At 46.9% G+C, this 14,344-nt stretch overlaps 1 protein-coding gene and 1 long non-coding RNA gene across 2 annotated transcripts in view; one reads left to right on the top strand and one right to left on the bottom strand.

Annotated features, from left to right (window-relative positions):
• Nucleotides 1-525: 525 nt before the first annotated feature.
• Nucleotides 526-14,344, bottom strand: part of LOC105668792 (myb-like protein AA) — a 52,314-nt gene continuing 38,495 nt past the window's right edge. The window contains exon 3 of the mRNA XM_012361376.2: nucleotides 526-8,855. Coding sequence (XP_012216799.2) covers nucleotides 7,398-8,855 — 1,458 coding nt within the window. The 3' untranslated portion in view covers nucleotides 526-7,397. The remainder of the gene's footprint in view (nucleotides 8,856-14,344) is intronic.
• On the top strand, nucleotides 10,379-11,624 carry LOC136998414 (uncharacterized). The gene is made up of 2 exons (XR_010888982.1): nucleotides 10,379-10,846; nucleotides 11,151-11,624. It is a non-coding gene; the product is annotated as an uncharacterized lncRNA (long non-coding RNA).

The following is a 14,344-nucleotide window of genomic DNA, read 5'->3' as shown; positions in this document are numbered from 1 at the left end:
TCGAGTCGTACGCGTTTTCGTCCCGCTCGCTCAAACATAGCGGCAACCACTGCCGGTGTCTTCGCTCAAAACTCGTCACACGCTCCGTATGGATTTGTATTGTTCTTTTTTTTCCCCCTTAAGTTTCTTTTTGCTTTTTAGACGCAGCGGCCTCGCAACGCCACGCTCCTCCTACGTTATGATCGAGTGATCGGCGCGTGGTCGTCGACGAATACAATTATATCGCATCTCTCGGAGTAAAACTTTCGGCTCTGTTAAAACGCGCGCACCCGGCGCGCGCGTTGCGAGCGCACGGCGTCAGGGTCGAATCAAGGCGGACGACTCCAGCAGAGTTCGTTCGTGAGCGCGCGATAATTTTCAGCGAGGTCCCCGATCGATCGTTCGCTCGCTCGTGTGCGTTCGCGAACGTGAGCCGCGCGAAAGCCGGCACCAAAGGTCAATCGGCGCCGGGGAGATCGCTTTCGAGTTCTCATCGTCCCGTCGCGACAGCACAGATATTGCACTTCCGCGCTGCGATCCGGACGATCCGGAAGTGCCGCTGTGCCGTGCGTCTTTTTTGTTTTTTTTTTTTTGCTCGACGCGGCGCCGACGACACCGCCTCGACTCGCGATCGCCCTTTTTTTTACTCTATATTTCTCTCATCTTTTAAATTAATTAACTCTGTGTCTCTCTGTAACCGTCGTCCTTCGCGCTACTATTTACAATGTACAACATCGTGCATCCTTCCTGCCCTAATTTCTTACGACGGCGCCGGGACGCGCATCCGATCACTTCCCCGCTGACTAATCTCGCTATCGTCTCTTCTCCCGCCCGGAACTCTCGCTCTTCGCTCACAATCTTCTTCGAAAGGGCCGAAAGGAGAGACGAGATCGGACAAGCTCTCGTAACGACGACTCGGACTCTGTATCGCGAAATAAATAACTAAATTTCGCTCAGACACCGTAATAATAGGAACTTGATCATATAGCTGTGCTATAACGTAAGCCCCACGTTGAAGCAAGTTACAGGCTTAGTATGAAAAAAGAAATATATCGCAGATACGCTTCTCTCGAAATCGTGCACAATCGGCGAAATGCACCGGCCTCTGATCATAGGAGCGAAACAGTCTGTCGGGAAAAGTCGTTCAGCGAAAGACCCGAGAAAAACAGATCGCCATGTCGGGAAATATTACTGAGCAGTCGCAAAGTGCGCGAGTAAAAATGAGTCGTCCGAATGTCGTCGCGACGATGAGGAAGGATCGATCGCGAGCCCGTCGCCGCTTTGTATTATTTACCAAGATAAATATATACATATATACGTGTATATAATAATCTTATACACATATACGCACACGTATACGTATACGTATACATATACACTTTTTTTCTTTAATATATAATATATAATATCTTATTTATATATTTTCTCAATATTAGACTTATTATATCCTCTTTTTCATTTTTTTCGCTTAAACGTATCTCCTCGCATTATTTATACTATTTACAAACGCCTCCATCCGATATCCCGATTTAAAAAAAAAAAAAAAATCTGAAAAGAAAGAAAATTAGAAATAAAAAAAAACGCTTTTTTATCGTTAGAGTGTCGTGTCGCACACCGCTCTCGCCGTATGCACGTCGGCGTGCCGAAGACTCGCTCGCGCGACCTTGCCGTCGCGAATAACAACCGTAACTTTCTCTTTCGGCGGTTTTTAGGCACTTCACGAAATAACGCGTGTCCGATCGCGAGCTACGCGTCAGCGTGATCGCGAAAAACATTACCTGCCGATGCCACGCAGCGTTGCTCGCTCGCATTTACCTTGTGTGGAAAGCCAAACAACAAAACTTGAGAGGACGCTTAATAGTTGTTTAAAGAAGATCTCGAAGATTCAGTGCGTCTTTCGAGATGTCCTTCAGACGTTTGTCTAGTGAGAGACCGTTGACTTTGGCGGATTTAGAAATTTCCTTTACGAAAGGGACCGCAGATCTTATTATTACAGAGATCATCGTAGACTATGTCAAACTGCAACGCCAATAAACGCATTTTTTACATTAGAATTTTTCTATACATATCGACAATTTTACTCTTTTTTTTTATTTCTGCTAAATCCGCCTGTGTGTTCGTATCGATTATCTCCGTGTAGACTATTGTCGACTGCATTCAACGAAGACAATAGCTGCAGTAACAGCCGACCAGCAATCGAATCTGATTCGTTGAACTTACGTATATAGTAATCACCATTCAATTGCTACTCGACTGTGTTGTTTACGTGCGGATCCACGATTGAGATGATATCGCGCGCGAGACGCTGCTAGCACGGCACGCATTGGCCTTCGTAACCCTTCTTGGTAGCACTTAATTTTTCTAGAAATTTTTGCGCGTTTTTTCCAGATCGACGAAATGAAGATATATGAGTTACTTTTTCCACCAGATTATTCTCTTCGATCGAATCTGAGAAGGGATTAATTTATGGAAACGTATGCGACTTGGAATATGCGCGACTGTACGACGCTTCTGGTAGCTTCGCTTGGTATCAACAACATCGTGGAAGAACAACGCGGCTGCTCCGCCGAAAAACATTGTGAGCAAGATGTTCATTTTTGCAGATATCAGACGTGATTCGACATTTGTTAAATTATCATCACTCATCACTTTACTTCGCTCAAAGATAATAAAAAAATGATTTAGACTACAGAATATTAATCATAATTACAGTTAAATATTAGAAAACTAAGTAATTTGTAAAAAAGAATGTGGAACAACTTGTTTTACTGCGGAGCAGTCAAACGCACGCCGAATCCTTCCTTCAGCGCACAATAACTGGAGGGTGAATCGGATCAGAAATGAAAAGCTCGACCACTGATTTACTTCCGTTCACTTCAATCCATATTGCAGGGTGTTCCTCGTGTCTCCCGGCATAATTTTTTAATTGCTAAACGATTCGAAAGATTAAAGATTTCGAATGGTCGAACAGACGTCGCGGAACCTTCATTCGTTCTTTATTTATTTCGCCGAGCTGAATTTCCATCCGCTTGACAAATTTAAATTCTGTAAGACGCCAACAGTGAGAAATAGCATCCAGTCCAATGTTCGTAAGTACAATGTACTCGCAACAGCTGGTACACCCTACAAATCAACTCTCTCGGTCGGAAAGGAGTTACTCTTCCGCCTTAATCGTTGCTCTTTCCCTGAGTGGTGCGAGCCTTTGCATTCAATTCGCTCAGCCTACGATCCCGTTCACCCGCCGTTCCTACATCGAATGTTCGACGCCCAACGCGCATACGGATGCATACATAAAGATCCTCGTGTGTGACACTCTCGCGGGGTCAGATGCATCGATTTGTACGTACGCTCTTTCCCTAAATTCCCCGCGCTTGTTAAGAGTAATATTGCTCGTCGTTACCGTGGAGAAATCGCGCGGAGAAAGAGGGAGCATTATCGCGAGAGGAGAAGAGGGAGGTGGGGGACGATGTTGGCGGACGGGGGGGGGAGGGGGGAAGGGCGTGTGAGAGGTGTGCCGATCGTAATGTGCTATAGTACAAAGTAGAAAATGGAACTCGAGGGAAGGATTTGAGGATAGCGACGCGACTCACAGGATGGGACGAAGGATGTGACGGGTTTCTTCTTTCTCGACGATTCGCGCGTCTTATACTTAAGAGCTTAGACTTAATAAGTAACGCATATTATATGTATATATGTACAAGTACCTAGCATATCTCGCGTGTGTCCTGTGTGTCGTGTCAAGTGTGTCTTGTCTGTGTGTGTGTGTGTGTGTGTGTCGCCGTAAGAGAGAACATCATATATAATTACAATTTAAATCAACTCTATCGTGATAGTTACATTATATTACTTTTTACACACATTCACACTCCGCATATTCTCTTATGCCCCTTTCTCTCTCACATACGCTCGCTCGTATTCATTCTCTTTTCTCTCTCTCTCTCTCTCTCTCTCTCTCTCTCTCTCTCTCTCTCTCTCGTTTAAGTAATCAGTCGAGTCGATAAGTTATTATACTCTCTTCGTAACGTTAGACTTTCTTAAATCGTTTAGCTTTTAAGTATAGCTGCTCTTGAATGAATTCGTGGACGATTGAGGGCGAGATCGCGCACGGATCCACGCGAGAAGATGCGTCCGTGATCGAGCGGGCTTTTTTAATCGACCTTAAGCCCTCGAAGCGTTCGCCTTCTTCGCGCGCGCGCACGCCGGCCACTCTTTATTTATATGTGTACATTTATGATACATTTACGGGAGATCAGTGGCGCGCAGTGGCCACCGTGCGACGATCCGAAGGGGAGAACGTTATCCCGATCTCTAAAATGCAGGTACATTTGTCGACGCCGTACGCCGAGACACAAGATATCCACACACGAAGCCGCCAGCGTCTCGCGTTAATCTTCTTGGGATGCGTCACCTATTCCCACGCACATTACGCACATACACGCCTGACGTAGTCCATTGCGCTCCACTCACAGCCGCAATTACATATAATTCCGTTTATGATTTTTTAACACCGAAAGGATAAATAGCACGGACTTTTAATTAAAAAGTGTAATTTTGCAAACATCACGTTATAACTCATTATCATCACAGTGAATTTTATAAGGAATTTAATTTTTACTAGAGTAATCTTTTCCATTCCATATATCACTTTACATCTCATTTTTCTCTCCAACTTGCAATAATTTTACAATCTAACAGATCCTCCATAAAGATATATTCTTTTTTTTTTCTTTATAAGATATTAATTCCCCATACTTTTTCTATTTGTTTACACGCGGATGAGTTGTAGATTTCGATGGTCATTTTCATAAAATAGTCTATGTGGAGTTTGCATTTAAAATAGCGGTTGAGTCACACTGGCCAACGTCATGCATTTTAGGGCTAAACCGTTGCGTTGGAGCTTAATGGACTTTGAAAACCTAATGGACTACTTTGCATGGTTAATTTTCACATTTTGACTTGCGATTAGACTTTGTGATTGGGGCAATCACGGCATGTATTTTCTCATCAAGTCTCAACGTGACGAAAGTGTTTAAAAAAGAAATCTATACAAATATTACTATTCCTCGAAAGAATCATCCGGTTGCGGATCGCAAGTTATCAACCAGTGAGTATTCGCATCGTGAAACACGCATTGCTTTAAAATTTAAATAACAAATATATTATCGCCATTTGTACTTTCAAATACACATGTGTATGTACCTTACAATGTTAAAAATCAAAAGTAGATATTTATTCGTAATATTTCGTATATTTATCGCTGTACGAAAATAACTTTTGTTCTGATCGCAATACTCATCATGCTACACTCACTGGTCAAATGCGAGCGTTAATGCTATTACACAGCCCAAATATGTCTCGCAGTTCCAACGCAAATGCTTGAACCCTCATTGTCCTCCCCTTTTTTCGTATTGCGCAAACCATCGAGGCTGAATCGCACTAACGGCTCGTTTCAATCTATCCTGATTCTACATTTTTATATCAAAAGCGACTCGTTTGTCATTTTCTCGCGGACACTTCCGTTCAAAATTATGACTTCATCTTTAATACGGGATGTTTCTCGAGTTCTAAGGTCGCACATCTCTCAACATATTATTATTTACAGAAAAGAGTGATGTAGAGCCGAGCATCTTTGTCTTAATAACATCGTAAAATTTGTTTTTCTGCGGATATTGAGGCCTTCGTTACATTTCCCTTGTACCTTTCTCAAAAATGTGTGACCTTTCGTATGCGAGATGAAATACTCGGACAAGCGGAATTTGCGACTAACTGGCGATAGTGCGATCGGTTCCTCGATCAAGACGCCGACGTCTTCTCCGATTTACGTATCGTATCGTGCTTACGACGGCAGGACGCGTCACGACGACCCCCCGAGTGACGGACGTTGCGAGCGATCCGTGCGAATTCGGTACGCGTTCGGCTCACAGAGCATGTCTATGTGTGTGTGTGTGTGTGTCTGTGTGTGTGTCTGTGTGTCGTCTAGAGGAGAGAAGCACCAGGTTGCAACCGCCTTGTAGCACCATACAACTTTCATGCACTTGCACTCGTGCGTGTCTCTTCGTGCGTCGTGCATGTAATATAGGCCACGGCGGTTGTACATATATACTGTGTGTAATTTAAATGTGTGTGTGTGTGTCCGTGTACGTATATGCGCGGGTGGTGCGTCATCAGCAATTGGTTGCGTTTTTCCTTCCCCCTCAGAGTCGCGGACTATCGAATTCCATGAAAACAAAATCCCCCCGGACGGCCTTCTCGAGCAACTTTAGGCTTCAACTCACGAATGAAAACGCGAAGGAGCAGATTCTCCGGGCTGGAAGACTTGGATCACAACGGTTCCCGTCGTTTCCCAGCCCCGAAGAAGATTCTTCGTACTCGGCGTAGTCGAGATCCCTTCTTTCCCATCTTTTCCTCACACGTCTTAATCGCCTTGCGCAGGACTCACGCGTGGATTTTCGAGCTCGCGGATGCAATTGCAAAAACATTGCCTTGATCTTCCAACAAACGCGCCTTATCAGCGGTGAATGTGAAATCGCACGTGGTTGCGCGTTTATTGGAAGATTACAGCGTCTGTGAATCTTTCACGAGGTACACATAAATTGAGCTTGCAACCCGGCTTCGAAATTCTACGGTGGATAAAATGACGGTACATGATAATCTCGTACGCGGTAGCTCGATATGAAAGCCGCCCGAATTTCTACCGCGACACTGCCGATCATCCAACGCGAATAACACCTGTCGGTTCGCGAATAGGTCCCATCCTTCGCCCTTGTCCTCTCTTCTTTTCGTAAAGCCCTCAGAGCGCTCTGTCTTGTCTGCACCTGCGAGTGCCGCGTGTTATGACGCGTCCGTCCCTCGGGGAGCAGATACGTTGGGAGACACGTTGATTAGCGATAGTAATAATAATAGTAATAGTAGTAGTAAGTATTATTAATAGTAGTAATAGTAGTATTAGCAATGGTAGCGATAGTAGTAGAAGTAACGGTAACGATAGTGGTAAATAGTCGCGGTTGGATAGTAGTAGAAGTGGTAACGATAGAATAATAGGGTTAGAGCAAGTAGCCGTGGTAGAGCAGTAGTAGTAGCGGTGGCAAGATGAGCGGAGGAAGAACGAAAATGTCACAGAGGGTTCGATGTATATGTGTGTCCGTCTGTCTATACGTACGCGCGTATGTATGTATGTTTTGTGTGTGTAATTGACGCGGCAATAAATTAACGCGAAACAGAGAGATGGATGGGGGACTCCTCGAGAGTCGCCGGCCCGGACGTCGAGCGCTCCGGAGGGAGGACGTGCCGTACGTTTCACCACCGCCTTCCAGGACTGCGCGAATCGCGTGCTGGCCACCACCGCCGCTCATCTACTTGCCCTGCGGCGTCAGCGGATAGAAATCGATGAGATGACTCAACGACGTTAAAGTTGAGGGCTATGATCCCACGCACATCAGCGACTCGTGCGTACTACTGCTGCTACCGACATTGCTGACGCCGGCGCTACCGACGACGTTGCTGTTGCTGCAGCTGCTGCCGCAACTGCTTCCCGACGACATCAGATGCTGCTGCGTCTGATGCGGTTGTTGCTGCTGTTGCTGCTGGTGATGGTGATGCTGATGATGGTGGTGGTGGTGGTGGTGGTGGTGGTGATGATGCTGCTCCTGGGTCGTCGTTGTACTTCTCAGGATGTCGTCCGTTGAGAGGGACGTTAGCTTCCAACCGGGCATAAAGTCCAGATCGAGATCGGGGCCTATGTCCACGTCCAGTAGTTCGTTGTTGTTGAGCGGGTCGAGCGGCGATTGGCTCGACAGGGACAGTACGCTGCCCCAGTTGATCGATCGGCTGTCGTCGCTGTCGCCGATGCCGGAGTCGACGTCGGTCTCGCCCGACGATGTCGGCGGCACCGGGAAAGGCGTTAACCTGCCCTGCTCGGGCGATTGCAGTTGAGCTATCGGCGCCGGTATTACTGGCTCCATGGGCGGTGGACTCCTGTCCCTCTCCATCTCACGCTCCAGGTGTCTCAAGGTGTTGCAGATCAGGACCGATCGGTGGAGGCTCGGGTCTGGAAACTGGCGGTACCTGGCAAGCTTGCACATGGAGATGTTGAGCACGGCCAATCGGCGTTGTCGATAGCAAGCCCGGCCGCGCCGGCACCAGCTGGACTTGGAGCCCTCGCAACATCGCTCGTTCGCCCGGTAACTCGAGCCGAGTTCCAAGTAGCTCTTGCCGTTCTCCTCGCGACGTATCGTCGGCGGTTCGTAATGATGCAGGCCCCACTGCGGCTGAGCTCTCAGCTGGCTGTAGCCGTTGCTGCCAATGGGGGTGACGGCGCTGCGCTGATGGTGATAATAATGTTGCGCGTGATGATGCAGCTGCGTCACCGTGGATGAGGCCGATGTTGAGGCTGACACCGACGATTGTTGCTGCTGCTGCTGCTGCTGCTGCTGTTGCTGCTGCTGCTGCTGCTGCTGCTGTTGCTGCTGCTGCTGCTGCTGCTGCTGCTGCTGCTGCTGCTGCTGCTGCTGCTGCTGCTGCTGCTGCGCCGACTGCTGTTGCTGCGCTTGTTGCGGTGGTTGGGAAGATGGATGATGCTGCGACGGGTGTTGCGGCGATTGCTGCTGCTGTTGCGATTGCGGGGAACTCGTCGCCGCGGGCTGGCAGGGGTTCGTCGCTTGTAGGCAGGGTGAGCTGACTTCCATCTCGTAATACGACGTCGACGTCTGGCTCAGGGGCGGCCCGTAACTGTCGTCCATCGCCCACCAGCTACCGTCCACGCGTCCGATCTTGGACGGGCTCTCGCCCAAGTCCATGTGGAATTCCATGCAGCCAACGCCACCACCCTCCAATTTGCGTTTACCTGCCGTCGCCTGCAGACCCATCATTGCACAACTCTGAAAGCACGCGTGAACAGCTGCTGTTAGCTACGTGTATCTCACGTTACGTCTCTATCTTACATAGAAAAGATACGCGTATAACATTTTCTTTCAATTACAGAGCCATGCATTTTCTATTCTAAAAAAGGCACGGCTGAGCGTCTAAGTTATAATTTTATCTCGCCGTCTGAGATTGTTAAGAGTCAACATTAGCTCGTGCATATTCGTTGGTGTTAATACAATAAAATCGAATGGGCGCGCTTAGTTTCGCGACGCTCGGAGGCGAGAGAGTAGGCAAGAAAGGACGTGACTCAGACGCTCGGCACTCCGACGGAGCGATGGAAAAAGTGACGTCACACGACTCCCTAGCCCTGCCTGGAAGAAATCATCAACGGAACGCGGACGATCGCTGCTGGCGAGCGGACTCGACCGCAGCCTTCTAGCAGCAGTATCTTCTCATCACTAGCTCGGCCAGTATTTATGACGGAAGAATTCATAAATAGAACGAAATGGAAAAACATGTGTGATCCCGAATTCTTAATTCTACGAACAATACAATTTAGCGAACGTTAAGTTCGAATTATTTTGGAGCCGAACAAGGATTAAGATTCTGTCTCATTTTGCAGCGGTCAAAATATTCAATGCAAAAGTCGCAGACGTTTCTTCCGCGGCCTAAGAATCATTCAGATTATAATTTTTTCAAGTTTCGTCGTCGATCGCGGGCCGGACCTCGCGTGCGTATCTCGGTATCACGACCCTACGAAAGCGGTACCCACGCAGCCGTGGATGATTTACGCGCGTACGAGGTCGCGCGAGTGAAAGTAAGTAAATAATCGTACCTCCCTCCAGCCCTTGCTCACCTCGGGAGACAGAGAGACAGCGTTTCTCCGTTGGCGGGAGCAAGAACACGCTCTCGCGAGCGTGAGAAAGAGAGGCCGAAGGTAGGGAGACTTGGAAGGGTGTGAGGGCGGGGGACGGCGGGAGGGGGAGGGGGGAACCGGAGAGCAAGCAGTGTATCGCCATGGTAGCGCAGCCCGTTTGTGCCCGGAGATGCCGTGAGATGTCACCGGCGACACGTTCATCGGCTGACCGAGTCCACGTGGCCTCCACATGACGTTTGATTTCACGGGAAAAAGGGTAGGTAGGTATAGGTGGGAGGGTGGCGAACGACCACTCCGGACGAACGATGAAAAAGTGACAGCCTGGCGTCGCAAGGTCGGCGACGAAAGGGCAGCGACGGTACTTCGCCTCCCGGGCACGCGAACTCTCGTGAAATACGAAATGAGAGACGCGGACGAACGCAGAATCCCCCGTCATAATCGCGCGATTAATCTCGTTACCGAAGTCGATTATCGTCTCTTTGACTTTCGTCGCGCGACTCGATTACAGAGCGAATTGCCACTTACCAAACTTGGGTAATTCGCGCAACTTTCATAAATTTGCGTTAGAAATAGTTGCAGATACTATTTCTATCTCGGGCGCTTCCAACTTGCGACTTATCAAATTTAAAGTCTTTAAGAGAAAAGACGTGTCGCTTCTTTTTTTTTTTTTTTTTTTTTCACGCGATACGCGATTCCGCGAGTCAACATGTCGAACAATGTTATTCCACAGGGTGCCTTGACGGTTAAAGGCCCATGGGTTTAACATTGTTGCTTTCTCTTTTTTTTATTTGGGAAAGTTGGAAAGCGTGGTAGCATGTCTTTTCATAAGCAAAGGCTGATAAGAGACCGACACGAGCGTTTTGTTGCACAAAGCCGCCAAGCAAAAGTATTAAGTTTCGTTTAATTTTCACGTAGCTTCGCCTCTCGACGCAGGGCAATTGGCAAAGAAACAAAGCTGCTCGCGAATATTTTGCGCGAAATTTCGTGCGCGAACGCGGCGATCTAATAGAATTCGCTCGTGAAACAGACGTCACCATCGAACTCGGCTTCCGCGCGTCACTACCACACCGCCTCGAGCAACGCCGATAGCACGGTTCTGCTGTAGTCACGATGACGACCAGGCTCGCGGTGAGTAACTAAAGACTTATAGTTAGAGTCACTATGACGCGTGATATGTTCCCACTGTTACTATTCTATTTTATAGTTCCGCTATCGTATTCACTCAAAAGATTGATATTAAAAAAAGTTCCAAATAATTTAATAAATGCCGTAGAATATAATTAGATAAATTATATATATTTTTTTTTACTGGATTATTCAAGCGATTAAATGTTTAAATACGCAGATATGAATTTAAATTATTGCACTCGAAAGAGCATAATTTTGTGTGTATCTTTTGCTCGACTGAAAGTGACCCAGTTTGACTTATCAGTTAAGAAGACGGACCGAGCACACACGGGTTTTCTATGTGCTTGCGTATGTTGTGGCTACGTCCCTGATCTGACTCGAGTGTCTCTAGCGGCAACAGCTTGCTCTTGCGACCGCGTACATCCGCCGTGGCCGGCCGTAGCGGCCTACTTGGAATATGACTCGCTCGTGGAGATTCTCCTTCCAGCGCGACGTGGTCAACCGGTCAGCTCGGAGCTCCGAAGAACGTTCGTGGAATCATCGCGGAGGAAAAACAACGCGACAGATCTCATCTCGCCTTCTAACGCCGTGAAAACAATACTCTTTTCCCGGCAACTTTTTTTTCCAAACTAAAAGCAAAAGCGACATTTGTGCTGGAGTATTTATTTCCAGAATTTTCGAATAAAATAACTTAAGCGAATTTAAGACGAATAAATAAACACATGATTTTTCTATGAAAAATCAAGCGTAAAAATTTTTTAAAATTCGCTACTTTAAATCTAGATTTTCCATCCGTTGAATATAATTTATTTATCATAAAGCACAAGACTCTAGAGATATCTTATTGACATTTGCGCTGGAGTTTTTACTTCACGGTATACTTATCGATACATTACGTCGCACGAATAATATGATACTTTAGCTATCGTTCCAAATTATATAATTCCTATGTTTACATTGTTGCAAAAGATCCACACTGCCCATGCACGATAAATCTCAGATAAATGCAGCACAGGCTGTGTATCGTCTTGCGTATCGTGAAAGTGACGCGTGCATCGGGGAAGGCGATAAGCTCGTGAAATCAAGGGTGTGCGCGTAACACGAGTTAATAATTTTCGATCGGCGAAACTTGGTCGTTTCTCCACTTGCGCGGTGGAGGGGGGGGGGGGGGAGAGAGAAAAGGGGAAGGCACGAGACCGTACTTGAAAATTTCGACGGAACTCGGCGGAATGAGCGCGCGCGCGTGTCCGTCTACGGATGCGGCCGTAATCTCGGCGTCTCCTTCTCTTACGTGCGATATTTGCGAAGCGTGACCGGGCACTTGTTGAATCGACAACGGGAACGGGAACAAGAGGAAACCGGGAGCGACGGAGAAAGGAGGCGTGAGAGGCCGGGGCGAAGCGTAGAGGATAGCGCGGGAGAAAGGGGCAAGAGCCGGATGGACGGTGAGAGGTAAGGTGGTTAGGGAAAGGAGGAAGCCCCAAAGGAGGAGGAGGGATGAGGTACAAAACGCGAGCGGGGGGAGAGAGAGAGAGAGAGAGAGAGAGGGTGATCGGTGTAAAAGAGGGTCAGGGGTGGCTAGGGAGGACGAGGGTGAGGCAACACACAGATGGGACAATAAGGGAGAGGGAGAGACCGGAGGAGGATATACATTGGGAAGATTAGTTGTACGTGGCGATAATATGCGGTTCTTAACTGGCCGTAAATCAGACTCGAGAGAGGCGCCACGCCCCGTCGCTCCTTTTCCACTTGTGAAATCTTCGCGAGTTGCATCTCGTTTGTCGCATCTCGCGAATGCAACTTTGCGTCTATCGATAGATACGGCAGTTAAAATCTCGATTCAAAATTACAAGACATGATGAAAAAATTGATCGAGTTGTCTCGATGTATCTAGATGTTACTGTTCAATTTTCCGACATATACGTCGCAATCGATTCAGCTGCCCGATATATTTAATTTTAATTTATTTAATATTTATAAGATTTATTTTCAATTTCTTGCACGAGGCTGAATGATCTAGAAAGACTTGTTGCAAATATTCGAAACTATCGGAGCATATAAGTCGCCTCGGTATCACACTTAAATGTAAAGCAAGCCATAGATTCGCGACGCGTGGCAACTTTGACGTCGGGTGATAAAATGACTGGGATTCGCCACGAGCGAGCAACAGGCGTCAAGCGAGCGCGGGGGAGGAATAACGAAAACATAGGGAACAATCCGTAGAAGTTTTATCGCGGCTTCGAACTGTAGACGAATATACGAGGTGAGCTCGCGAGACTTCGATAACCGCATAAATCGTCAAGAAGTACACAAGCGAAGAAAGATCGCGGCTAAGAGAATTCGTCGCGCCGGTGTGAATCAATGATCGATGAATGTGGACGGGTTGGAAGTGGAGGAGCTTCACGGCGAATCCGACCGTAATCAGACGACGAGATAGGCGAGTTTGCGCGATTAATAGTGAAGCACTTAAAATACGTAATTAAACGATGTATAACAAGAGACAAGAATTGAAAGCGGATGCAATTGAAATCTCGTGTGATTCCGACGAGGAATAGCTTCCTCAAAATCATTGTTGGTTATTTTCGAACCGGGCATCTAAACTATCATTTTGCAACCCGGGTACATGTGAACGATAAAAGTAAGAGATAAGAGCTTAGATAAGTTCTACGTAAGTTCCTCACATGACGCAAATCGGTGCGCGCAAGCGCTCAATAGTGAGAGCGCTTTCGCTAATGAGCAAGAAATAGCGGTGGCAACGACGATAAAGCCGCCGATAGATTGGTCAATGATCTCGCGGCAAATACATGCGATGCGCAAAAGTTCGGTGAATATGTACAAACGTATTCACCGTTCGATCCGTCCGTCGACTGAGAAAGGAACGTTTTTGTCAGCATGACGCGCGTCGACAGTGGCGCAAGGTAGTAAAGGCGCGCGCGGCTAGTAAAATCCCAAGTGGAGAAGGTTCACGGTGGATCCGGCTCTGTCGGGTGATGAGGTAATGTTTGCCTCGGTCAGACTCGAGCTTGGAGTCGAAGCTATCTAGCAACTCGCGCGAGCAGTGCCGACGCTAGCGATCGCTTCGCCTCAACTCGTTGAACTTTCGTAAAATGTTAATTAACGTCAACTGAGGTTCAATTCTTTCGCCGCTAAGAGTAACTCTAGCCGTTTGTCGTTGCTATCTCTACGATGAGTGACTGTAATTATCTATTGAAATTCTTTTGTATAAAATTCTTTTCGTAAACGCGTTTGCTTGTCTAATTATTATAAATAATCGAACGTCTCTTTCTTGTAATATAATATTTCATCGTAAACTACGCTGCAGATTTTATAAAAAACAACAATTAATTCATAAATAGCAATCCATTCAACTTTAGACAATTTACTTCGCGCGTTTACTATCAACATAATTCGTAGAGTTAACAAACATATCTAAAAAATGTAATGTTTAAAAAAAGACAGATCATTATTTAAAATAAAGTAATATTTGGTTAAACGACA

The sequence above is a fragment of the Linepithema humile genome, chromosome 3 (assembly GCF_040581485.1).
Source record: "Linepithema humile isolate Giens D197 chromosome 3, Lhum_UNIL_v1.0, whole genome shotgun sequence".
NCBI lineage: Eukaryota > Metazoa > Arthropoda > Insecta > Hymenoptera > Formicidae > Linepithema > Linepithema humile.
The sequence above is the reverse complement of the archived record's forward strand: the minus strand, read 5'-3'. Positions and strand labels throughout refer to the sequence as shown.